Raw genomic sequence first — 25,249 nt, 5'->3', positions numbered from 1 at the left:
CTGCTCCTTCACTGCATATACCTTTTTCAACAACATAAATGGCGACTGTACACAAGGCCTCACTAGATGGAATACACAGGAATCAAATCGACCACATCTATGGAAACATGATGGAAAAGCTCAATATCATCAGCCAGAACAAGGCCAGGGGCAGACTATGGAACAGACCATCAATCGCTCCTATGCAAGTTGAAGTTAAAGAAAATTAGAACAAGTTCACAGAGCCCAAAGTGTACGACCTTGAGCGTATCCCATTTGAACTTAGAGATCATCTCAAGAATACATTTGAAGCAGTGAATACTAATGACCACAGACCAGACATAGTGTAGAATGACATAAGGACCTCATACATGAAGAAAGCAGAAGGTCATTAAAAAAAACAGGAAGGAAAGAAAATGCCAAAGTGGATGTCAGAAGAGATTCAAAATGTGTTCTTGAACGTACATAAAGTAGCTAAAGTGAACCAAAGATATGATGAAGTTAAAGAGCTGAACAAAAGACTTCAAAGGGCAGCTCAAAAACAGAATAAAGTATTTTAATGACATGTGCGAAGACCTGGAGTTAGAAAACCAAAAGAGGAGAACATGTTTGGCATTTCTCAAGCTAAAAGAACTGGGGGAAAAAAAAAAACCCAAGCCTCGAGTTGCAGTAGTGAAGGATTCTATGGGGAGAATACTGAACGATGCAGGAAGCATCAAAAGATGATGGAAGGAATACACAGTCACTATACCAAAAAGAATTGGCTGACGCTCAACCATTTCAGGAGGTAGCATACGATCAAGAACAGATGATACTGAAGGAAGAAGCCCAAGCTGCCCTGCAAGCATCGGTGAAAACCAAGGCTACAGGAATTGACAGAATACCAATTGAGATGTTCCAACAAACAAATGCTGTGCTGGAAGCACTCACTTATCTATGTCAAGAAATTTGGCAGACAGCTTCCTGGCCGACCGACTGGGAGGGATCCATCAGTTGTGCCCATTCCAAATTAAGGTGATCCAACAGAATGTGGGAATTATGGAACAATATCATTAGTATTACACACCATTAAAATTTTGCTGAAGATCATTCAAAAGTGATTGCAGCAGCACATTGACAGGGAACTGCCAGAAATTCAACCTGGATTCAGAAGAGGACGTGGAATGAGGGATATCATTGCTGGTGTCAGATGGATCTTGGCTGAAAGCAGAGAATGCCAGAAAGATGTTTACCTGTATTTTATTGACTATGTAAAGGCATTCAACTGTATGGATAAGAAATTATGGATAACATTGCAAAGAATGGGAATTCCAAAACACTTAATTGTGCTCCCGCAGAATCAGTACATAGACCAAGAGGCAGTCCTTTGAATAGAACAAGGGGATAGTGCATGGTTTAAAGTCAGGAAAGGTGTAGGTGGGGGTTGTATCCTTTTACCATACTTATTCAATCTGTATGCTGAGCAGATAATCCGAGAAGCTGGTCTATATGAAGAAAATGGGAGGAAGACTCATTAACATCCTGTGTTACGCAGACGACACAACCTTGCTTGTTGAAAGTGAAGAGGACTTGAAGCACTTATTGTTGAAGATCAAAGACTACAGTCTTCAGTGTGGATTGCACCTCAACATAAAACAGAAATCCTCACCACTGGACCAATAAGCAACATCATGATAAATGGAGAAAAGATTGAAGTTATCGAGGATTTCATTTTACTTGGATCCACAGTCAACACCCATGGAAGCAGCAGTCAAGAAATCAAATGATGCATTACATTGGGCAAATCTGCTGCAGAAGTTCTCTTTCAAGTGTTGAAAAACAAAGATGTCACTTTGAGGACTAAGGTGCGCCTTACCCACACCATGGTGTTTTCAGACACCTCCTATGCATGTGAAAGCTGGACAGTCAGTAAGGAAAACCGAAGAGGATTGATACCTTTGAATTACGGTGCTGGCCAAGAATGTTGAATATATGCCATAGTTTGCCAGAAAAACAAATTTGTCTCGGAAGAGGTAGAGCCAGAATGCTCCTTAAAAGCAAGGATGGTGAGACTTTGTCTCACATAATTTGGACATGTTATCAGGAAGGACCAGTCCCGGGAGAAGGACATCATGCTTGATAAGGCAGAGCGTCAGTGAAAAAGAGGAAGACTCCCAATGAGATGGGTTGACACAGTGGTTGCACCAATGGGCTCAAGCAAAGCAACAATTGTGGGGATGGTGCAGGACTGAGCAGTGTTACATTCGTTTGTACAAAGGGTCGATATGAGTTGGAACTGACTCAGTGGCACCTAACAACAACACTTTATTTATTACAAGACTCTTCTTGAGAAAATCTGTCCTGTTTTTTAGTCACGTTAAAATATTGAGGCCTGACGTATTTCAAAATGGTAATCCAAAGGAGAAATTTCTAACACCACCCTTTAGTTCATAACTCTCTGCATTCTCAAAATTGTCTCATTATCTGAAGAACTCTTGGAATTCTTTTTCCTTTTTTTAGAAATTCCTTTTTAAAGTAAATGTATTTTGAATTTTTTTCATACCAGCACATATAAATCTAAGGATCTTATGCATCTCTGTGGTCCTAAACATTTTATTTTGTTTTACTATAGAGCACAGCAGAGTTCTGTTTTTGTGGAGTACCATGCTAATAAGTTTTACAGATTAAAAGTGACCTGAAATATCTCTACTTTTAAATCAGAGGCTGAGCCAGTGGCAATGGCTTTAGTTCCCAAGTATAGTTAGTCTTCATTTCTCATGTCTGTCTTTAAAAAGAAAAACCTGTGATAACATACTTACTATCCCCTGTAACTATTAAAAAAAAAAAAAAAATTTTTTTTTTTTTTTTGGTAACTATTAGGCCAGGTTGATTTGTATATTTCTGCAGTTTTTTTTTTTTTTTTTCCTTAGATACTATTCTCTTTTATGCATAAGTTGTCACGTAGTGATGTGTCTTTTTAACAGTTCTACGGTTTAATCTTTTCTCCTGGCAGTGGAAAAAAAAAATTTTTTTTTTTTTTTGACCCGTGATTAAAATACTGTGCAGAATTTCTCAGTGGATGGTATCACCTTCTCTGTTTTCTCCTTTTCCTTTATCAAAGTATTTAAGAGCCCCAAGAGGAGAGAGCTTTAGAATATGACACGTTGTCTCTAATTTGCAGCTTGCTTGCCTGGGTTTTGGTAAAGAAAAAAAAAAAAAAACCAACCCCTGGTAGATTTGAACTGCTGACCTTTTGGTTAGCAGCCATAGCACTTAACCACTGCACCACCAGGGTTTTGGTAAAAGGGTGATAATGGGGTTAGATAGGTCTTTCCTATTCACAATACAGGGAGTCACAGTAGAAAGCAGAGAACAGGAAGGTTGGCCCAAATGACCTCTAGTGGTTATGCACATTCAGCAAAAGATGGGAAGCCAGGCCATTTTGTCCATTATGCTTGTAACTGGGGCTTTTCAGCTTTTTAAGGGACTATTGCAAAATGTGTCGGGGCGGTGGTAGTGTTGGGTGTATAGTTACATTGTTACATTTATATACCTATCTATATTCATATGTATGATTCAGAATTGAAAACAACCACAGAATTATAATTAGCAAATATTTAACTGAATATGTACAAAGTGACATTAATTAGTAAACTACATATAAGTTTATTTAATATGAAATGTATATGCATTTTAATATTTTCAATAAACTATGAGCTGGACATTTCAAAACAAGAATACTAGTGTCAGTGAAGGCATCCTTGTTTGGTAAAGGCTTTGGAGGTTTAGATGGTTACTCGATTTCAGGCATCTTACCTTTGACTTAACTTGGCTAGCTTTTCAAAATCCAGCTTCAGAGCAGTTAACAGCTTTCTTTTAGACTGAAACAACAAAACTTTATTGTTTACCTTTACTGTAAGGTATTTCTTTTGGCTTGATTTAATTTCACACTATTTTACGTGATGACAACAGTACGCTTTCCGTAAAGATTTATGAATGTATTTACCGAAATGAAGTTTTATACACACTCTGGATTTTTATGCTTTCGTTATTGTGACATTGGATTTATTGTTTTATAAAAAGTAGGAGGAATTAAGTTTACCTAGATATCTCCTTTTTTTTTTTTTTTTTTAGGATACCTTTTTCTACTCATTGGTCTATGACCCCTCAGTGAAAACATTATTAGCTGACAAAGGTGAAATCAGAGTGGGACCTAGATACCAAGCAGACATTCCAGAAATGCTCCTAGAAGGTATGTTTTTCTTGGGTTTCAAATCCTATGAAAGCAAATATTTTCATACCTTGAAACACAAATATTTCTGCCCTCATATTGTAGGAAGCAGCTTTGAGGGGTGGAGTTTGAAAGTTATGAGCTCTTTGTAATTTGTAACGTTTAGAAATTTAACAAAATGAAAATAATTTACTCAATCATTTATTCACTTGAGATTTCACATTTTTGTGAGTTTTGTGGCTGTGATTTTCTTTTAATATGGCTTTAAGAAGTAATCGATGTATGCTGAAGCATTGCAGTGTGACACGCACTTGCATTGAGGTCCTCGAGTCCCTTAAGCAATCTAGTTGAGGAGTCCATGGAAGCTGTGGAATGGTTACATTGTGGTGGATGTTTGGGCTGATCTGAGTACTTTATGGACCTGAGGGATTCAAAGCTCTGCATTTTAAAAACAGATCTTCCTAATGAGATTTAATTTTCCTATCTTTCTTCTATCATAACTGTATACTTAAAATCTTCCTCCCTTCCTCCCTCCCTCCCTCCCTCCCTCCCCCCCCTTTTTGTCTTTCTCACTCTTTACTGTGATTTAGATGAAAAGTCCACAAAGCAGATTAGTTTCTTCTTAAACAGTTAATACACAAATTGTTTTGTGAAAAAAGGTTTATTTGCTTGATTTCAAAAGTAAAATATATATTTTTTAATTGTATTTTAGGTGAAAGTTTACAGCACAAGTTAATTACTCATTCAGAAATTTACACACAAATTGTTTTGGACATTGGCTGCAATCCCTGCAGTGTGTCAGCACTTTCCTGCTTTCCTTTCCACCCCGGGTTCCCCATGTTCAGTCGTCCAGTTTTCCCATCCCTTTTTGCCTTCTTGTCTTCTCTTTAGGCAGGAGTTCCCTGTTTGGTCTCGTATTCTTGACTGAGCTAAGAAGCATGTTCCTTATGTGTGTTACCATTTATTTTATAGGCCTGTCTAATCTTTGGCTGAAAGGTGGCCTCTGGTAGTAGCTTCAGTTCTGAGTTAGCCAGGGTATCCAGGGGCCCATAGTCTTGGAGATTCTTCCAGTCTCTGTCAGACCTGTAAGTCTAGTCTTTTTTGTGTGTGAATTTGATTTTTGTTCTATATTTTCCTCCCACTTTGTCCAGGACCCTCTATTGTGATCCCTGTCAGAGTGGTTGGTGGTGGTAGCCAGTAACATCTAGTTCTTCTGTGCTCACGCTGATGGGAAGGCTGTGGTTTATAGTGGTCCTTTAGTCTTTTGGGCTAGTATTTTCCTTGTGTCTTTGGTTTTCTTCATTCTCCTTTGCTCCAGATAGGATAGGACCAATGATGTAGCTTTGATGGCTGCTCGTAAGCTTTGAAGACCCCAGATGCTACTCACCAAAGTAGGAAGTAGAGCAGTTTTTTTAATAAACTATGGTATGCCACTTGACCTAGGTGAGACCGTGGTTCCCACAGAAGTAAAATATTCTTACTCTCAATGAACAAAGCACAAAAAATAAATATATAATGTAGAGAATGAATGCCATTTCCTTTCACTCAGCCCATACTTAATTACCATTATAATTCAGGATATGTGTTTTCTGTTCACAAGTTGGTTTATAATCCATCAATGGCCCAGTGAATTGGCAGGTCGCACGTGTTGTTCAGCACCCCGGTCCTTCCTTATACAGTGTACCGTTAGCGTCGTTCCTCATAAGTAAAGGGACTTTATCCTTTTCAGTGACTGTGTAGTTCTTAAGTTTGCATCAGTGTACCATAATGTTCTCCTCTAGTCTATTGGTAGACTTTTAGGTGTTTAACATTTTTTGATGTTACAAATGATGCTCCTGGAAAATCGAAACGTATGTTTATGCTATGTGTGTTTTTAAGCATAGGACCCTGGAAGCGATCTGCTATGTAGATTTTAAGTATTGAAAATGTTCCTTTGCCTTCATTATGGCTGTATTAATTTACGTATGAGAGGACAGATGCCATCAGCAATGCTATGATTTCTTACCTTCATATATACTAAAGATACATATTGATATCTCCTTGTTTTAGTTCTTCAAAATATTTAAAAATTTTAAGTAAGCTTGCCTTAGTTGCCTTTAGTTCTGTAAATTTCTTTTGTATTTTCTATTATGTTGTTTATTTTTTAATAATTTATTTATTGGCAGGAGCACCTCAGATATTAAGGATCTTTGCCCTTTGTATGCATTGCAGCTACCCTGCCTCTAACTTGATTTGATTGGAAAGAAATTTAGCGATTTTAAATTTAAGTGTATTTTGTTTATTTCTTGCCGTACGGAACTTTAGCATTGATTAATCTTTTCTTTTAAGGCCTCTATAATTTATGTTATGCACAGAAAGGTCTCCACTTCTGTTTCTGAAGTCTGGTTGTCAAAGTACTTGAACTCTTCCATTGGTCCCTCTGTCTTCTTGCTTTACTTCTAAAAAATGGATGCTCAGAAGTGAAATCTACAGATACACAGGATTTTGTAAACCAGAGCACGCCTTAACGCCAGCGATGGGTGAGGGCGAGTAACACCAGGCATCAGATTTCCATATTTTCACGAACTTGAGTACCAGGAAGGGTCAGTTAGGAAAGATGGAGCTTAGAGAACAGAATACCAAGTGTGTACTGCACTGTGTTTGGAGATTGTTTTGAATAGATTGTACCCAGTGAATCCATTTTTTATAGGTTGTGAGATTACATTTACTGACCTTCTATTGTGTACAAACAATTTGCCAGAAATAATTTCAGGTGCTTATACTCCTTCTCATTTGACATTAGACTTAGAAATAACACTGTACCTAAGTGTTCACTAAATATTCATTATTTTATTTTAAAAAATGTTATTGTTTAAAATTTTACAAACAGTGCTGTAATGAGCATCCTTTTGTATAATGGCTACTTCTGCACTTTGCAAATATAACTGGAAAATATAGTCCTAGAAGTGGAATTCCTAAATCATGGACCATACATGTTTTAAGTTTTATAGATAATGCTAAATTGTCCTCTAAAATGCTTATGTCAATTTCCATGTGTGTTTTTTTTTTTCATGGTTTTAATTCAGGTGTAATTTACTTGTAGTAAGTTTCATCCGTTTTAGTGTTCTGTGAGTTTTTGAAAAATGCATATGCGCCTGGTGAAAGGTCAGCAAGTCCCTCTGCCGTCAGGCCAAAGGCCAGGAAAGGCTCCAGTGCTGTTCTGAAGGAGTGTGCAAGGGCTGTGACAGAGGGACCCAGCCTTATCCTGCATTCCCCAGGAAGCCTTCTGGCACTCTTCCCTGTACTGTGGTCTTGCCCTTCTGTGAACTGTGCAGACCACACTGTTCACACCATCTTTAAGCTCTTTGCATTGTACTGTTTGACTTTTAAAAATTTTAGACTGCCAACATATTGATGGTGTGATCTTCTCTTGAGCACTGAGCATAAGACTAGGTGTCTAGTAAGTCTAGAAATTTTTGTTTATTGGGATGTAAAAATAAATGCTGAACTAAGTAATGAAGGTAGGCTGTTTTAAGTAGCAGTGGGCAGAAAAATCAGATCGTGGAATTGCTGAGTTCCCATTTATTTTAAATAACTATTTAAATGTGCTGTTTGTTCCTGAAAAGTATAAGGGCTGAGCAGAGTGAGGTAATTTGGAAAGGATATCTACCTAGCTTGTAATTGTTAATATTTATCTTTGGAAAAAAATAACAAGGATCTTTGTATTTAGTGCTGCTATAACAGAAATACCACAAGTGGGTGGCTTTAACAAACATATTAATTTTCTCACAGTTGAGGAGGCTAGAAGTCTAAATTCAGGGTGTCGGCTCTAGGGGAAGGTGTTCCCTCTCTGCTGGCCCTGGGGAAAGGCCCTTGTCTCTTTGAGCTTCTGCTACTGGATGATCTTGTGTGGCTTGCCATCTCTCATCTCTCTTCCCCCATCTCTGCTAGCTCATTTGCTTGTTTAATCTCTTTTATATCTCAAAAGAGATTGACTCAAGACATACTCTACACTAATCCTGCCTCACTAACGTAACAGAGACACCCCATTTCCAAATGGGATGATAACCACAGGCATAAAACCAAACCAAACCTGTTGCCATCGAGTTGATTATGACTCAGAGCGATCCTACAGGTTTCCAAGAAGCCACTGGTGGATTCAGACTGCCCACCTTTTGGTTAGCAGCTGACCTGTTGACCACTGGCACCACCATCAAGGTTAGGAATTACAACACATGTTTTGGGGGGACATAGTTCAATCCATAGCAAGAAGTGAAGTGGAATAATTTATTCTACCAACTTTCTCAAAAAAGAAATTGAGATTTGAAAAAGGTAGCGTGTGAAGTCTTATAATTTCACAAGGGAGAAGTATAATCAGCATCAGCCCAAACCTGATTCCTATGAGGTAAAGGTCTCCATTCTCCAATCTTTTTACCAGTTCTGCCACCAGCTGTCTCAGCCACTGCACTCTCTACTTCTCTACTGGGTTCGATAATTCACAGACCATACTCAGAATTACGGGGTTTATTAGGGAAGTAATAGGTTACAATTTAGGATCAGGATCGACTCGAAAGTAACAGGATACAGTTCTTCGATCAGGATAGTTTCCAGCCAAAATTGCTCTCAGTCTCTTCTCTGCTCTGCCCACAGGCAAGCCTCACTGTCGGGTTCTGCCACTGACCCGTTCTTGAGCCCAATTTCTGCCCCAGCCAGGCAGGTGTTATAGCTCTTTAGCTCTGCCAATAAGTTTCAGGAGGCCTCTTGCCCAAAAGCACTCAGCTCTCGCTCCATAGGTCTGCAAACCCACTGCAGCCATCTGTCAGCCCTGTGCCACTGCCTTTTCATGCTCCAGGAACTGAAATGTTTTGACAAATGGATGCAATGCTAAAAGTGCTCACTCATCTTTGCCAAGCAATTTGGAAGACAGGCACCTCGCACTCGACTGGAAGAGATCCATATTTGTGCCCATTCCAAAGGAAGGTGATCCAGCAGAATGTGGCAGTTACTGAACAGTATCATTAATATCACACATTAGTAAAATTTTGCTGAAGATAATTCAAAAACATTTGCAGCAGTACATTGACAGGGAACTGTCAGAAATTCAGGCCAGATTCAGAAGAGGACATGGAACCAGGGATATCATTGCTGATGTCCTATGGATCCTGGCTGAAAGCAGAGAATACCAGAAGGATGTTTACCAATGTTTTATTGACTGTGCAAAGGCATTGGACCGTGTGGATTGTAACAAATTATGAATAACACTGCAGAGAATGGGAATTCTGGAACACTTGAATTGTGCTCACGAGGAACCTGTACATAGGCCAAGAGGCAGTTGTTCGGACAGAACAAGGGAATACTGCGTGGTTTAAAGTCAGAAAAGGTGTGCAGCAGGGTTGTATCCTTTCACCATGCCTATTCAGTCTGTATGCTGAGCAGATAATCTGAGAAGCTGGACTATATGAAGAAGAACGGGACATCAGGATTGGAGGAAGACTCATTAACAACCTGCGTTACGCAGATGACACAACCTTGCTTGCTGAAAGTGAAGAGGACTTGAAGCACTTACTGATTAAAATCAATGACCACAGCCTTTAGTATGGATTACATCTCAACATAAAGAAAACAAAAATCCTCAAAACTGGACCAATAAGGAACATCGTGATAATGGAGAAAATACTGAATTTGTCAAGGATTTCATTTTACTTGGATCCACAGTCAACATCCATGGAAACAGAAGTCAAATCAAATGATGTATTGCATTGGGCGGATCTGCTGCAAAAGATCTCTTTCACGTGTTAAAAAGCAATGATATCACTTTGAAGACTCCAGTGTGCCACTGAGAAGGTTCTGACTCATGGCGACCCTATGTACAACAGAACAAAAAACTCTGCCATCCTCACAGTCCTTGCTATGTCTGAGCCCACCATTGTAGCCACTATGTAAATCCATCTCATTGAGGGTCTTCCTCTTTTTTGCCATCCCGTTGCTTTACCAAGCATGATGTCCTTCTCCAGGGACTAGTCCCTCCTGATAACACTTTCAAGCCATAGTATTTTCAATTGCCTCATATGCACGGAAAAACAGGATACTGAATAAGGAAGACCAAAGAAGAATCAATGCCATTGAATTATGATGTTGGCTAAGAATATTGAATATACCACAGACTGCCAGAAGAAAAAACAAGTCTATCTTGGAAGAAGTACAGCTCCTTAGAAGGGAGGATGGTGAGACTTTGTCCTAAGTACTTTGGAAATATTATCAGGAGGGACTAGTTCCTGGAGAAGGACATCATGCTTGGTAAAGCATAGAGTCGGCAAAAAAGAGGAAGGCCCTCAGTGAGATGGATTGACATAGTGACTGCAACAGTGGGCTTAGACATAGCAATGATTATGAGGACGGTACAGGATTGGGAAGTTTTTTGTTCTGTTGTACGTAGGGTTGTTGTGAGTCAGAACCTTCTCGGTGGCACCTAAAAACAACAACGTCTGCCCTCTCGAACCACTGCTGTCTCTCATGGGCTTCAGTGTTACAGCTCTCTCTGTGTCCTGGGGTCTAGGAGGTTCTTGGTGTGGGGCCCCCAGGTCCCAAGGATATGGTGTGTTCCTGGCTGTTCTTCTTGATGGTAATGAGGTCCTTCTCAACCTCTCTGGGATTGACCTTTTCAAGCCTAGCAGGATGGCAAAACTGACCAATCCCCTTGGTCAGCCATAGGCACTTTGTTTGTGTAAACCAAAGAAGCCAAACCCAGTACCATCGAGTCGATTCCGACTCATAGTGACCCTATAGGATAGAGTAGAACTGCCACTGGGTTTGGCTTTTTTTTTTCCCCCGGTGGATTCAAACTGCCAACACTTTGGTTAGCAGCCGTAGCACTTACCCACTATGCCACCGGGGTTTCCCTTGTTTGTGTAGTCACTGTCTAATCCCTGGATGAGTTTTACATACTTTAGTGGCATAGTCTTAGCCAATCAATTTGTGTTACAAGACCATGGCTAAAAAGACCATATAAAAAGAGAAACCCATCGCACCTCAAGGTTTTCGAGGTTTATTTTTTGTCAGAGGAGTGACTCTTCACAGCTTGTGGCATTTGCGGAGTTATGCCAGTTTTCTGATAAAGGCATTCTTTGTATTTAGAAATGTTAGTATCCATTAAAATAATTGATCTTATAGTTTATTAACCAGTGTTAATTGACTTTTAACATAATGTTTCTCCTGGTAGTCTTCCGGGTGAGTGGTTTATGAACTTTGTTGAAGCAACAGAACCCTTTTTTAAAAATGAAACATGACACATGACCTTAAATAAAATAAAAGGTTATTATGAGTGTAGTGGGGGAGAAGGCTCCCTTTCAGCCCCTTGAGGCACCCTCACGAGCATCAAGAGTCAGAGAATTACAAGTTAAAAGCCGCTGTTGTGTACTCTACACCTCTTACAAGTCCATCTGTTCATAACACAAAGCTCCCAAATAAGCTCTGCATAGTTAGAAGTGTTTGTGGTGAGTCCTTTTGTAACCCAGCATAATAAAAGGCTCCCGTGTATTCTCTTTCCTTTGTTCTTTTTTTTTTTTTATTGTGTTTTAGGTGAAGGTTTGCAGAGCACATTAGTTTCTCATCAAACAATTAACACACATACTGTTTTGTGACATTGGTTGCCAACCCTGCGATGTATCAGCACTCTCCCCTTCTTGACCATGAGCTCTCCGTTACCAGCTTTCCTGTCCTCCCTGCCTTCTCCTTGCCCCTGGGCTGGTGTGCCTGTTTAGTCTAGTTTTATTTTATGGGCCTGTCTAACCTTTGGCTGAAGGGTGAACCTCAGGAGTGACTTCAGTACTGAGTTAAAAGGGTGTCTGGGGGCCATACTCTCCGGGTTTCTCCAGTCTGTCAGACCAGCAAGTCTGGTCTTTTTTTTATGAATTAGAATATTGTTCTACATTTTTCTCCAGCTCTGTCCAGGACCCTCTGTTGTGATCTCTATTAGAGCAGTCGGTGGTGGTAGCCCGGCATCATGTAGTTGTGCTGGACGTTCTATTTTTTGGATCTTAAAATTTACTTTACTGTAAATAATACAGAATGTGGTAGAAAATGCAGTTATACTAGAGACAAAAAGTATTACCGTATTTTTATGCAAATAATGTACATTTGTTTACCAACTGCTCCCTGTGCTACAAAACAAGGTAGTTTTGTAAGCTCACTATGCTAACTTTTTTTGCAGCAGTATGTAAAAAATAATTGGCATAATGGTGCTTACGAAAATACCTTGTGGGGGGAGGGAGTGGTTAGCAAATAGATATAGAAGGGGTCCATTATTTGCCTAAAAATATTGCAGTTCTTGAGATAACCCTTTACTCACTAAGAATCACTGTTACTAATTTAACACATTTTTCCAGACTCTTACACAACTATATATAGAGGTCCATGAAATATTCTTTTTTTTTTATGATACATCTGCAGTGTTTTGTGATGCTCTATGTTGTAAATCCAAATTTATTTATCTCTTACTACATTTTTTTTTTTAAGTGACAAGACAAGTTTTCCCTCATTATTATTCTTAAAAAATTTGGGGTATGTCCATGAGTAACTGCCTCCAGTTCAGGTCCATGAGACCTGAAGAAATGGATGGTGCCTGGCTGCCATCACTGAACATTTTGATCAAAGATTCTTTAGAACAGTCCCAAACAAAAGGGGGGGGGGATGCAGAATGGAATTTCAAATCTATGGACTCCAGACTTTCTAGAGCCAAGGGGGCTAGTTGAACCCCCAAAACTATTGCCCTGAGATAATCTTTAAACCTTAAATCAAAAAAATCCCCTGATGTCTTCTTAAAACCAAATAATAATTTAGCTTAACTAGTAAAAAAATGTCTTCCTTGAGCATTATGTTCTTTTAAGAACTATCTCTACGGGACAAAATCGATAACAGCAACTGGAAAGATTAGACAGGAACCTTAGGAGGCAGTGAATTTATGTTAGTGGGGGAGGAACAACTCAGAAAAGGAGGGTGAGAATTGTTGCACAACTTGAATGTAATCAGGGTCACTAAATGGTACTTGGAGAAACCGTTGAATTGGCTATGTTTTGCTGTATATATTCTCAACAGCAACAAAATAAAATTAATTAAAAAATATTGGTGTGTGTTTCCCGTTTAAAACTCTATGGGGCGGTTCTACTCTGTCCTATAGGGTCGCAGTGAGTCAGAATTGACTTGACGGCAGTGGGTTTGGTTTGGTTTCCCATTTCGTAGGTTTTTTTCTTCCTGTTGAAGTTTATCATCAATTGGTTGATTTCTTCCATTGCAGATTCCATTAGGATCTTGATTGAAATCATATTTATATAGTAAATCACTCTGGGAGGTGGTCGATAATTTTGTATGATTGAGTTGTACTTGGGTCTCTATCTGAAGTTTCTGTTCTGTTCCTCTGATCTCTGGGTTCCTGCTCCAGTTCCTCACAGTTTTAATTGTAGAGTCTTTGTAGTACATGTTAAAGTCTAGTAAGGCTGGCCACCTCTCATAATTCTTATTTTAAAGTTTTTTACTACCCAGTCCTGCATGTTTATTTTTCAAATGAATTTTATTATTGTTTTGATTAGCACCAGAAAAAAAAATCCTTCTAATTTTTAAATTTTATTATTATTTTTATTATTGTGCTTTAGGTGAAGGTTTACAGAGCAAATTAGTTTCTTATGAAACAATTAATACACATACTGTTTTGACGTCGTTTGCCAACCCCGCAACGTGTCAACACTCTCCCCCTCTCGACCTTGGGTTCCCTATTTCCATTTCCAGCTTTCCTGTCGCCTCCTGCCTTCTTGTCCTTGCCCCTGGGCTGGTATGCTCATTTAGTCTCACTGACCTACGAGTATTATTGTTTTATAGGCCTTTCTAATCTTTGGCTGAAGGGTGAACCTCAGGAGCGACTTCAGTACTCAGTTGAAAGGGTGTTCGGGGGCAATCCTCACTTTTATTGGAGCAGCAGTAAATTTATAATTTAGGGAAAACTGACATTTGATGATGTTGCAACATCCTAACCAGAAACAAAGATGTCCTTCCTTTTGTTCAAGTCTACTTTTGGGTCTTTAGGGAGATTTTTTTCAATTATAAAAACCACTTATAATCGAGTCCATGCTGACGTATGGCAACTCCATGTGTGTCTGAGTAGAACTGTGCTCCATAGGGTTTTCAGCGGCAAATTTTTTGGAAGTAGATTTTTCTGCCAAGGCCTCTCCGGGTGGACTCAAACTAACAGCCCTTGGGTTAGCAGCTGGATGAGTTAACCTTTTGCACCTCCCAGGAACTCCTATTTGAATATAGTTATCTTCATACAGTTTTTGTACATTTCTTTTTAAGTTTTTCTTTTTCAGTAATTTTATTTATTTTGTTGGTGTTGAGAGTATACACAGCAAAATATACACCAATTCAGCAGTTTCTACATGTACCATTTAGTTACAATGATTACATTCTTCAGGTTGTGCAACCACTCTCGGCCTGCTTTTCTGAGTTACTTCAACCCTATTAACATAAATTCACTGCCCCCTAAAGTTTCTATCTTATCTTTCTAGCTGCGGTTAAAGTTTGTTAGCAATTATTTAAGCTTATTTGTCAATATTCATCTTTAACAAAGGAAAACACCATGTTTGTAGGTTTTAGAGAAAAGTACCATATTTTTCATCATAAATGAAGAGTTCGTTTTGGATCCTCATTTTCTCCTAAAGCATTTAATGTATCCTAGATGTTTCTTTTCACTGACAATCAGGCAGCCAACTAGATGAATGGTTTAAAGGGCCCTCTTCTGTCTTTTTTTCTAATTATTTTTATGGAAGGGGGAAAAGAAGGCTAATCGGTATAAAACCAAAAACCAAACCCATTGCCTTCAAGTTGATTCCGACTCATAGTGACCCTATAGGACAGAGTAGAACTGCCCTATAAGGTTTTTGAGGCATGCTAGGTGGATTTGAACTGCCGAGCTTTTGGTTAGCAGCTGTAGCTCTTAACCACTGTGCCACCAGGGTTTCCGCTAATCGGTGTAGGAACAGTTAAACCATACTTGAGAAACACAGGCATTGCCATCACAGAAACTTCCCTAAATAGCTGGTATATGGTTGCAGGGAAATTAAATTTTAGACAACATCATCTTCCAGAACAGATATTTAGGACTTGCTGTAGTCCGTGCTTACTAACCCTTTTGGTAGTCGTCAGTGGGTATTTTCCAGCCAGTGGCCCAGTTCCGGTTTGCACTGGCATGGGATGCAGAAGTCGAGTGAATATCCCCGGTAGGTGGCCGTAGCAGCACTGTGCCAGAATAGGTTGCAGCCTTGCTTTCTTTGTGAGCATGTCCTGATGGGTTCTGAGACATCATTGCGTCACTTGTCTTGCTAGTGAATAAATCTTTTATGTGGCTTTGGAATTTTTAAACTCATTTCTGGCTGCCCCCGACCTAACAAGTTCTTGAAATCTGGAAAAATTAGTATGTAGTACGCAAATGAAAGTAACAGTTTCTTTGAGGTTGTTAACTCTTTCCTTGATTTTTGAAGAAACCACCTAGACAGTTTTCCATAGAAAATGGTATTATATGTGGGAAGTTTTGAGTTGTTATCTAACTGTATTGTAACATTGGAATTTTAAGAAAGAAATCTATTTCACATATTAAATTAAAATTTTAGCTGTTAAGCAATATTAAATCATTACACTAAAATGACTTTGGATTCACAGGCTTGTGTGAAACCATGGCTGTACTATCTTACATCTGAGTAACCTTGGTAAAACTACTTAACCCCTCCAAGTTCCCATCTCTTCCTCTTGAAAAATGGACTATTTCATACTGTTGTGATGATTAACTGAAATAATTCTTGTAAAGCATTTAGCATAGCACCCAGCACAGAGTAAACACTCGTTGTTGGCTGTTACAGCTACTGCTCCCGTTATCACCGCTGCCTGTTGCTACTAAATTAAATGAACCCTTGTCAGTGCATGGGGATTTCAGGAGATGTCTCTGTTTGAGAGTTAAATTAGCATAGTCTTTTCTGCTACGGTACACACTGCTTTTAACTTGCATTAGCTCAGATGCAGTTGGTAAATAGGGAAATGGTATCAGTATAGAATAGAGATTCTGTCGATTCATACGAGGCTTTTCCTAGCAATCGGGGCCAGGTATTCTCATAGATAAGAAGAATTTAAGAATAAAAAGGTGGAAATTCTACAGAAATGCCTTCATTAGTAAAAGTATTGACTAGGTTTTTTTGTTATTGTTGTATGCTGTCGAGTTGATCCCGACTTGTAGTGACGCTATATGACAGAGTAAAACTGCCCCGTAGGGTTTCCTAGGCTGTGATCTTTACTGGAGCCAGGTCCTCTCTCCCAAGGGGCTGCTGGTGGGTTTGAACTGCCCACTTTTCAGTTACAGCACTTAACCATTGTGCTACCAGGGCTCCTGCTGAGTGGTCTCATGGCCTCAAAAATCGTGGCTCTTTCTGCTATGTTTAAACTCTTATGCGGAAGCTCTGAGTTACAGAAGAAGGGGCTATGAAGGTATTCCCTCCAGTGCATACCAAAAACGAGCTGCACTTGGATCCAGTTTTTAATTTTGTTGAAACCTCTCAGTGGAAGAAGCACAAGCTCAGGGTTTAAGGAGATAAAGGATTTTGTTGACCTTTGCGCCAGCTGCAAATGTCAGTAGAGAGTTAACTGTGCTAGTGTTTGTAGTATGGTTGTTCCTTTTTTGTTTTTTTTTTTTTGAGTGCTCTTGTTACCATGTTCCATAGGTTTGTCTTTCCATAAACCTAGTTATTTAAAAAAAAAAAAAAAAAACTGTAATTTTGCAGAATGTGAGCTTTTCAACAATGTGGTGGAAGCTAACCAACTTAAAAACAGCAGCCTGTAACAATTAACTGTAAACAGGTATTGATTGCAACCAGGTAGAACGGTAATTCTTCACCGGGGCGATTTTCCCCAGGGAACACCAGCCCATGTCTGTAGGCATCTTTGGTTGTCACAGCCACAGGGGTGGCTGCTAGTTGCACCTAGTGGATGGAGGCCAGAGATGCCACTAAACACCCTGTGGCGCACAGGACAGGCTCCCACAACAAAGAATTACTCTGCCTGAAGTATCAGTAGTGCCAAGGCTCAGACACCCTGCTCTAAAGTGATGTTTAACTGTGCTGCTTGGAACATAGTAAGCACCCCATGAATGTTAGTTAATATTTACATAATTAGACTAATGCTTAATTTTTTAAATATTAAGGGTTATTTTATGAGCTAGTCTATTCCTGCACTATAACAACATTGTTTTGATTGCTTTATATGGTAATCTCATCCAGCTTAGTTAATCCTTTCTCTTATTATTTTCATAATAAAATTCCTCGATTTGTAAAGATTAATATTCCAGCCATTTTATTGACTTCCAAAACAAAATTCTGATTAACCTATTGGGATATTTATGGAGAAACAATATCCTCAGGATTTTAAATCTCTACTCTGTATTTACCCTCCATCTTATCTTTTTGGAAAGTTTTGTAAGTCCTTTTATAAACATACCATCAGTTTTATTTCTTGGTATTTTATATTTTTGTTGCCTTAATGAATTTTTGTTTTAAAACATTCTATTTGTTTAGAGTGCCATTGAGGGTTTTTTTTTTTTTTGTCATCGTTGTATCTATCCGACAGCTTTTGCCAATTCAGCTTTTTACAAATGGATGGCTTATTTACAGCAATTACATCAATTGTTTGTGCACCCCTACCCTTATTGAGCTTTTTCATCACTGTGAACTGAAATTCAATACTCCTTCCTCCTGCCCCTGGTAACCACTAAGAAACTTTGGTCGCTGTGTATTTGCCTGTTCTTATCTTTGTATGGAAACTTGGGTGGCATAGTGGTTAAGTGCCACGGCTGCTAACCAAACGGTTGGCAGTTCGAATCCGCCAGGCGCTCCTTGGAAACTCTATAGGGCAGTTCTACTCTGCCCTATAGGGTCGCTACGAGTCAGAATTGACTCAACGGCACTGGATTTTATCTTTGTATATTCCATAAGTGAGGTTGCCATTGAGTATTTATTTTTTATTATACTAGTCCAGTAATTTCTTATTCCTTTGAATCATAACTTATTGCATTGGCCAGAACTTTCAGAACACCATTAAAGCAAAAATTGTGATAGATAATATCCTTTTGTATTTCTGAATTAAATATAAAAGTATAGGACTGACATTTGGTGCAAATAAGATGCATCGTATTTGGAACAAAGAGTATTTTCAGTTGTCCAGGAAAGGGCCTCAAGGATGATAGCCTTGGTTCTTAGTCTTTGCACAGATTATTTGCTCTCGTTGTTGCTGCTGTTAGCTGCCACGGAGTCAGCCCCCCACTCCTGGGAACCCCATGCGTACAGTGTAGAACTGTTCCATAGGTTTTCTTGCTTGTAATCTTTACAGAAGCCAGTTACCAGGCTGTGCTTTTAGGGGATAGATGTTTTGAGGAAATACTTCGTCAGTGCTTCCTAGAAATCTTGAATATAGTTGGAGAGTTAAGGCTAATACAGTTAAAATCATTGCTGGACCTTCATTTTTTCGGTTACATGAATTAACAGTAATAAGCTATATACAATCAAATACTGGTTGTAAATACGTATTGCAGGAATTTAGAGGTTAGGAGATTTCATGAGCTGGGCTACTTGATGTGGGATTTCAGCAAATTTGGAATGGGCTAGATTATCATAAATGGAGGAGGGAAGTGAGATAATTGCAAAGACTGAAAAGAACATGACCAGAGCACAGCCTTTGTCTTAGTTCAGTCTCTGGTTCATACCATGACCATTTCAAAGATCGATACTAGTTTCACCGAGAATTTAGTTATACAGATTCTAAATAAGTTAACTTAAGGGCTTCTTAAAAGTTTTTCCGCTATGAAGAAGTGATCAGTCTGTGATATAAATGTAATTATATGTTGAATTCAAAATGGAGGATCCCCATTTAGCCTAGAGTGAGTGACACAGACTGTTTTTGTATTGATTCTTTTTCGTCGTCGTTCCACGGTATTCTCTGTATTTTTAGTGTTAGTATAAATGCAGCCAAGAATGTTTTATTATTGTTTTTAGTGAATTTACTTAGAATTTTATGAGTTCTTTCTGCTGTGTGCTGCAGACTGTGTGCATAGAATTGAAACTTATTAATTTTAACCACCTTGACTTGGAAAAATAAGTATCAGGATTACCCTTACATTCTGGAGTGTAAAGGAGAAGGGGCTTAATACTGAATAACCCCATTTCATCCTGTGTTATTTAAAAATATAGATTCAGTGTAGATTTCAAATGTGGATTTGTTTTTACCATTTTTTTTTTTTTATCTTTCAAAAGTTTTATTTTTAGATGTGGGGGGCAATGGTGGCTCAGCGGTAGAAATTTTCACCTCCCACATGGGAGACCCTTTCTCAAGATTCATGTTGCTGTTGTCGTTAGGTGCCGTTGAGTCGGTTCTGACTCGTAGCAACCCTATGGACAACAGAACGAAACACTGCCCCGTCCTGTGCCATCCTTAAAATTGTTGGATCACACAATTTAGTAATAAACCTAATGTGAAATAACTTGGCTTAGCATGTTAGAATTGTAAATAAAAACAAGGAAAATGAAGTCCTTTCATTTTTAGCCAGTTACTCTCTCTGGTCTGTGCTTCTTTAGGTTGGGATGGGCACTGGCTCTCTGGTTATCTGCTTTTGAACAGAGGCTGGACGGGCAAGTCCTCCCCATGACAGCATGGCTGCCTTGGGAGACTGCAGGGGGGCTGGCTGGTTCTGCCATCCCCCTTTCTCTGTTTGGGCCATTGATATAGGTCTGTTCTTACACAGGGACTGAACGCATTGGAGGCTCATAGCCTGTGTTGCCAGTCATCAGGGGTATTTGACTTCAGAGTATGATTTCAGTCCACGCAGGGCACTTTGCGTGATACTAGAGATGCCATGTCAACAGCAGAAAAAGCCACAACCAGTCTCTGTCACCAAAGAATTCCTAACCTAGTAGAAAATCCAGTCCGTGGCTTGTAAACCAAAATTCCGTTTGACTCTCAAGTCTGTTTTCCAGTCCTTTGCTTTGTCTTGGTATATCTAGTCCTGCCTGATGGCCATATCTCTTTATGAGGTATTCACAAAACAAAACGTCACTATTAACTTCAGTCTTGCCCTTAGCCCTCACCCACCAGTTGTGTTCCTTCTTTCTCTTAATGCCAGCACTTTCCATGTAGCTCTCAAGACTTGAAATCTGCCCTACACATCCACTCCATCACCAACTAACCAAAATATCTCTTTGCTCCCTGTCGACCACTCTTACTGCTGTGTTCTCACCCCTCGTTACTTCTAGCTGAGACTTAGAGGAGTTTGATAATATATCTCTCTGTCTTCAACACATATTTCTGTACAGCAAATTATTACTATTACTAAAAATATGATTTGAAGTATGATTCTGGTCTTACCACCCCCCTACTAAGAAAACAAAGGCTTCTTATTACCTCTGAATAAAATCTATTCAGCTGAACCTGCAGCAGCTTCACTAATATGTTCATAACCCATTTCTCTTAGCTCCTCTCATTCCCCTTAATGTACTTCAGACAAAATGAGCTACTTTTCTCCTTTCACATTTTAATGCCCCCAGACTTGGTTCGTGTTCTCATTTCTCTCTTCAAGTCCTTGCCCCCTGCCAGTGCATTCAGACCCTTCAGATCTCAGCAGAAATGCCACTTCCTTCATGGTGTCATTCCTCGCTGCCCTGAAATGATTTCTCTAATGCTTGGATTCATGTAGCCTTACCTATGTGTGTCTTTTGACACCTGTTTCTTTGCATTTGTATCATAGTTATATACACATAAATTTTCTCATAGTTGAAGCATGAAGTGTCTTGCAGCAGAGGTGCTTTCTTGCTCGTCTTTATTTCCCTTACAGCGTGAGACTCAGTGCCTCATACATGCAGGTACTCAGGAAATACGTGTTAATGACTAAATGAAGTTGTCACATGGTTGGTTTGGTTGCTTTTGTCATTGGTGTTCGCTTTACAAAGTTTTGTACGTCTGCTATCTGAAAAACATATACCAAAACCATAAGCATTTTCCTGACATTTAAACATTTTAAACGGTTGGTGACTGTAGTCATCACCTGTATGTGACAGTGTGCCTTGTGAGTAACGAGACTCCATTTCCCTTGTTCTTGGACAGGAGAATCAGACGACAGGGAACAGTCAAAACTGGAAGTTAAAGTTTGGGATCCAAATAGCCCACTTACGGATCGACAGATTGACCAGTTTTTAGTTGTAGCACGGTGAGTATAGCACTGTTAAATCAAGAAATTTCTCTTTATTGAAGACCTGCAGGTATATGGAAACCCTGGTGGTTAAGAGCTATGGCTGCTAATCAAAAGGTCAGCTGCTCGAATCCATCAGGCACTCCTTGGAAGCTCTGTGGGACAGTTCTACTCTGTCCTATAGGGTCATGATAAGTTGGAATCGACTCAACAGCAGTGGGTTTGGTTTTTTTTTGTTTTTACAGGTGTATGTATTTTCCTTTCTTTATATCCTGCTATTCTTAAATTGGTGGTATTCTTTTTTTTAGTTATATAAGAAAGTCTACTTTTTTACTGTATGATATACCGTTTTCTAAAGAATATGATTTAATATCACTTAATTTCTTTTTATGGAGCCCTGGTGGTGCGGTGGTTAAACCTCTCAGCTGCTAACCAAAAGATAGGTAGTTTGGACCACTCTGTAGGAGAAGGATGTGGCAGTCTGGTCCCGTAACGATTTGCAGCCTTAGAAGCCCTACGGGCAGTTCTACCCTGTCCTCCAGGGTCGCTGTGAGTCAGAATTGACTCAGTAGGAATGGGTTTCATTATAGAGCTTGGGTAATTTCTGTTTATAAAATCAAAACAGGTTTATTAAATTTTACTCATTAAGAATATAGCAAATGCTCCTTGTGAAACATTATGGAAAAATATAAAGAAGAAATTTAACACCAGAAATCCCATGTCTTTAAAGCACCACTGCTAACAGTTTTGATTTGCATTTCTCTAGTGGCTAATGATCGTGAGCATCTTTTCATGTGTTTGCTAGCCAGTTGAATGTCCTCTCTGGTGATGTGCCTGTTCGTGTCTTTTGCCTGTTTCTCAATTGGGTTGTTTGTCTTTTTGTTGTTGAGTTGTTGAAGTCTTCTGTATATTTTGGAAATTAAATCCTTATCAGATATGTCATCCCCAAAGATTTTTTCCCAGTCGGTAGATTGTCTTTTTACTCTTTTGATAGTCTTCTGAGTCACCTAAGTATTTAATTTTTATGTGGTCCCAGTTACCTAATTTGACTTGTTTGTGTATTAATGGTGTGTTTGCTAATTTATTATTTTTTTAATCAGATTCCATAGTTTTGTCCCTATATTTTCATTTACTATTACAATTGAAAAAAAATAAAATTCTGCCTTGTTTTCTCAAGATTGAGGAAGGAAGCAATTCAGCCAGGAAGCCAGCCTGAGTGCTCTCAAAGGAACGCCCAATGCTTAGCGATAGGCCTTAGTATCAACTATGGATGGGAGACCATTGTCACTCATGCACAAATGGAGTAAGAAGAATGCAAGTTACACATTCTTATTGCTGTCTGAATAAGCCACGTCTAGAAAAGGAGATTACCCCTGCTAAAATGACACTTATCAAAAAATAGAAGACAACAAATGCTGGTGAGGATGTGGGAAAATTGGAACCCTTACCCATTGTTGATGAGATTATAAAATGGTACAGTCAGTATGGAAAACAGTATGGTGCTTCCTCAACAAACTAGAAATACCTTCTGATCCAGCAATCGTACTTCTGGGTATAGTCCCTAGAGATCTAATAGTAAAGACACAGGCAGACATACGCACACCTATGTTTATTGCAGCACTACTCACAACAGCAAAAAGATGGAAGCAAGTCGGTGGATGAATGGATGAACAAAATGTGGTACAGACATGTGGTTAAACTGTGCAGCCATAAAGAAAATGATGAGTTCTCAAAATATAATGTGGATGAATCTGGAGGACATTATGCTGAGTGAAATAAGTCAAGCACAAAAGGATAAATAGTGTATGATCTCACTATTATAAAAAGAGAAGAATTAGGTATGCATATTGAAACCAGCAATCACTGGTGTTACCAGGGATGGCGGGGGGAGGAGATTGCTCTCTAGATAGTAGACAGTTGTTATTTTAGGGGACAGGAAATATAACACCAAATGTGGGTTTCTTCTTTTTCCTCGTTGCCAGGGGCCATATGTTTTCTTTTTCCTTGAAGGCAGCATTAGGAGCACCTAGAGGGCGCACCTAGTGTCTTTTTCAATTTTTGTTTAAAAAAAAAAAATCTTGTAAATACATGTTAAGGCTACAACCAGCCACCACTTGACACCCAGCAGACTGGCAAACGTGTAAAAGACTGTGACAGTGTCAGGAATCGGTGATGATGTGTGCAGCCAGCACCTCACACCCTGCGGTGAGAGTGTCATTCAGCACAGCTGCCTTGGAAAACTGTCTGCTGTCACCTAACACATACTTCCCTTAAATTTCGCTTCTAAATGTATACGTAGCAGAAATATGGATTACACTTGTGCACCGAAGATATGTATAGAAATGGCATGAGTGGGACTATTTGTAGAACCCCAAACTGGAAGCAACTTAAATGTCCCTCAACAACAGAGAGTGATTGTATACTCTGGGGTGGGGATTGGTGTAAAGGAATGCTACGTAGCAAGGAACACAGCTACCGCCAGCAACGTGGATGAATCTCAGAAACATAGTATTGAACATAAGAAGCTGTTCATAAAACAAGCACATATTTTGTGAATCTCATTGTTTAAAGTTCAAAAATGAATGAAACCAGCCTACCAAGCTAGAATCCAGGAAGGTGGTTCTCTCTGGGGAAGAGGGAGGAAGTAGTGACTGAAGGGAACCTGAGGAATCTTCTGGAGTGCCGCTCACATTTTATTTTGACCTGGATGGTGGTGACATTAGTGCGTTCATTCGATGATAATTAAGTAGCTGTACATTTTGCAGCTTTCTATATGTATGTTATATTTTAATTAAAATGCTCAGAACATCTTTTCCGCAGCTGACACGTTTAAAATACATGTAGCAAGTATTACCTTCATTTTAGGCTTCATGTCCTGAAGTAAAGGTTGTTTGTATGTAGGAAGACCTTCTGGATCATTAAATGAAAATGAGTATTGTGGTAATTGTTGTGTTTTGAATGGGATTTTAGCAGAAATCTATTATATATTGAGTTCTCACAGGAAGGAGTTGCTACAGTTAATGATGCCTTATTTCAAGGAAAAAAGTGTTTCTGGGATTTCACAATTTCGGCTGAAAAAATGGCCAGAACTTGCTTTGCAGTAATAGTCAAACTCTGCAGCTGACCCACCTTTTCAATTTCTGAGCAGAGTTGAATACTGATTTACTCTGTGGCATTTTATAATAGATCTTCCCCTTCCAAATAGGCTGCTTTCTAAAATTTCATTGTAATGGTCTGGGTATGGCCAATTGGCTTGTCAATTATTAAATCTTATTTTATACAGAGTACTTTTAATTTAATATTTGATTCTCAAAAGCCACCCAAGACCTTGTTTTGATTCTTCTTTTACAATCTTCCATTTACTACCCAAATGTGTTTTTTTAACATAAAAATGTAACAGAGGCTTAATTTTTCCTCATTGTTTCTGTGGTTTATTTAGTGCTGTGGGGACGTTTGCTCGAGCCCTCGACTGCAGCAGTTCCGTGAGGCAGCCTAGTCTGCATATGAGTGCAGCTGCAGCTTCCCGGGACATCACCCTGGTAAGATGCTTTTTTTTCCCCTTCTGCCACGTGCGTAATTATAAAGACAGTATAGCAACATTACAGGTAGACACAAGGGTTTCCTAGCTCTGAGCCCTGCTGACTGCTACGCTGCCTTGGCTTGCTGGTTGGTTAACTGTATTGTCTCATTCCTAAGCCACCTCTTGTGTTTGTGACTTGAGACAAGTAATAATGACTTTTGCATGTACAGGTATGAAATAGTTAAAAAAACAAAACAAACACTTCTAGGGAAACCATTCACCATTCTGACACATCCGTTTT

At 39.1% G+C, this 25,249-nt stretch overlaps 1 protein-coding gene across 6 annotated transcripts in view; it reads left to right on the top strand.

Moving 5' to 3' along the window:
• MTA3 (metastasis associated 1 family member 3) overlaps positions 1 to 25,249 on the top strand; it is a 190,007-nt gene that overhangs the window by 98,643 nt on the left and 66,115 nt on the right. For all 6 annotated transcript variants that reach the window (XM_064277159.1, XM_064277155.1, XM_064277156.1 and 3 more), the window contains exons 6-8: positions 4,093 to 4,210; positions 21,344 to 21,446; positions 24,868 to 24,967. In XM_064277159.1, coding sequence (XP_064133229.1) covers positions 4,093 to 4,210; positions 21,344 to 21,446; positions 24,868 to 24,967 — 321 coding nt within the window. The remainder of the gene's footprint in view (positions 1 to 4,092; positions 4,211 to 21,343; positions 21,447 to 24,867; positions 24,968 to 25,249) is intronic.

Source organism: Loxodonta africana, chromosome 26 (genome assembly GCF_030014295.1).
Source record: "Loxodonta africana isolate mLoxAfr1 chromosome 26, mLoxAfr1.hap2, whole genome shotgun sequence".
NCBI classification, from domain to species: Eukaryota; Metazoa; Chordata; class Mammalia; order Proboscidea; family Elephantidae; genus Loxodonta; species Loxodonta africana.
This window is presented reverse-complemented; position numbering and strand designations above follow the sequence as displayed.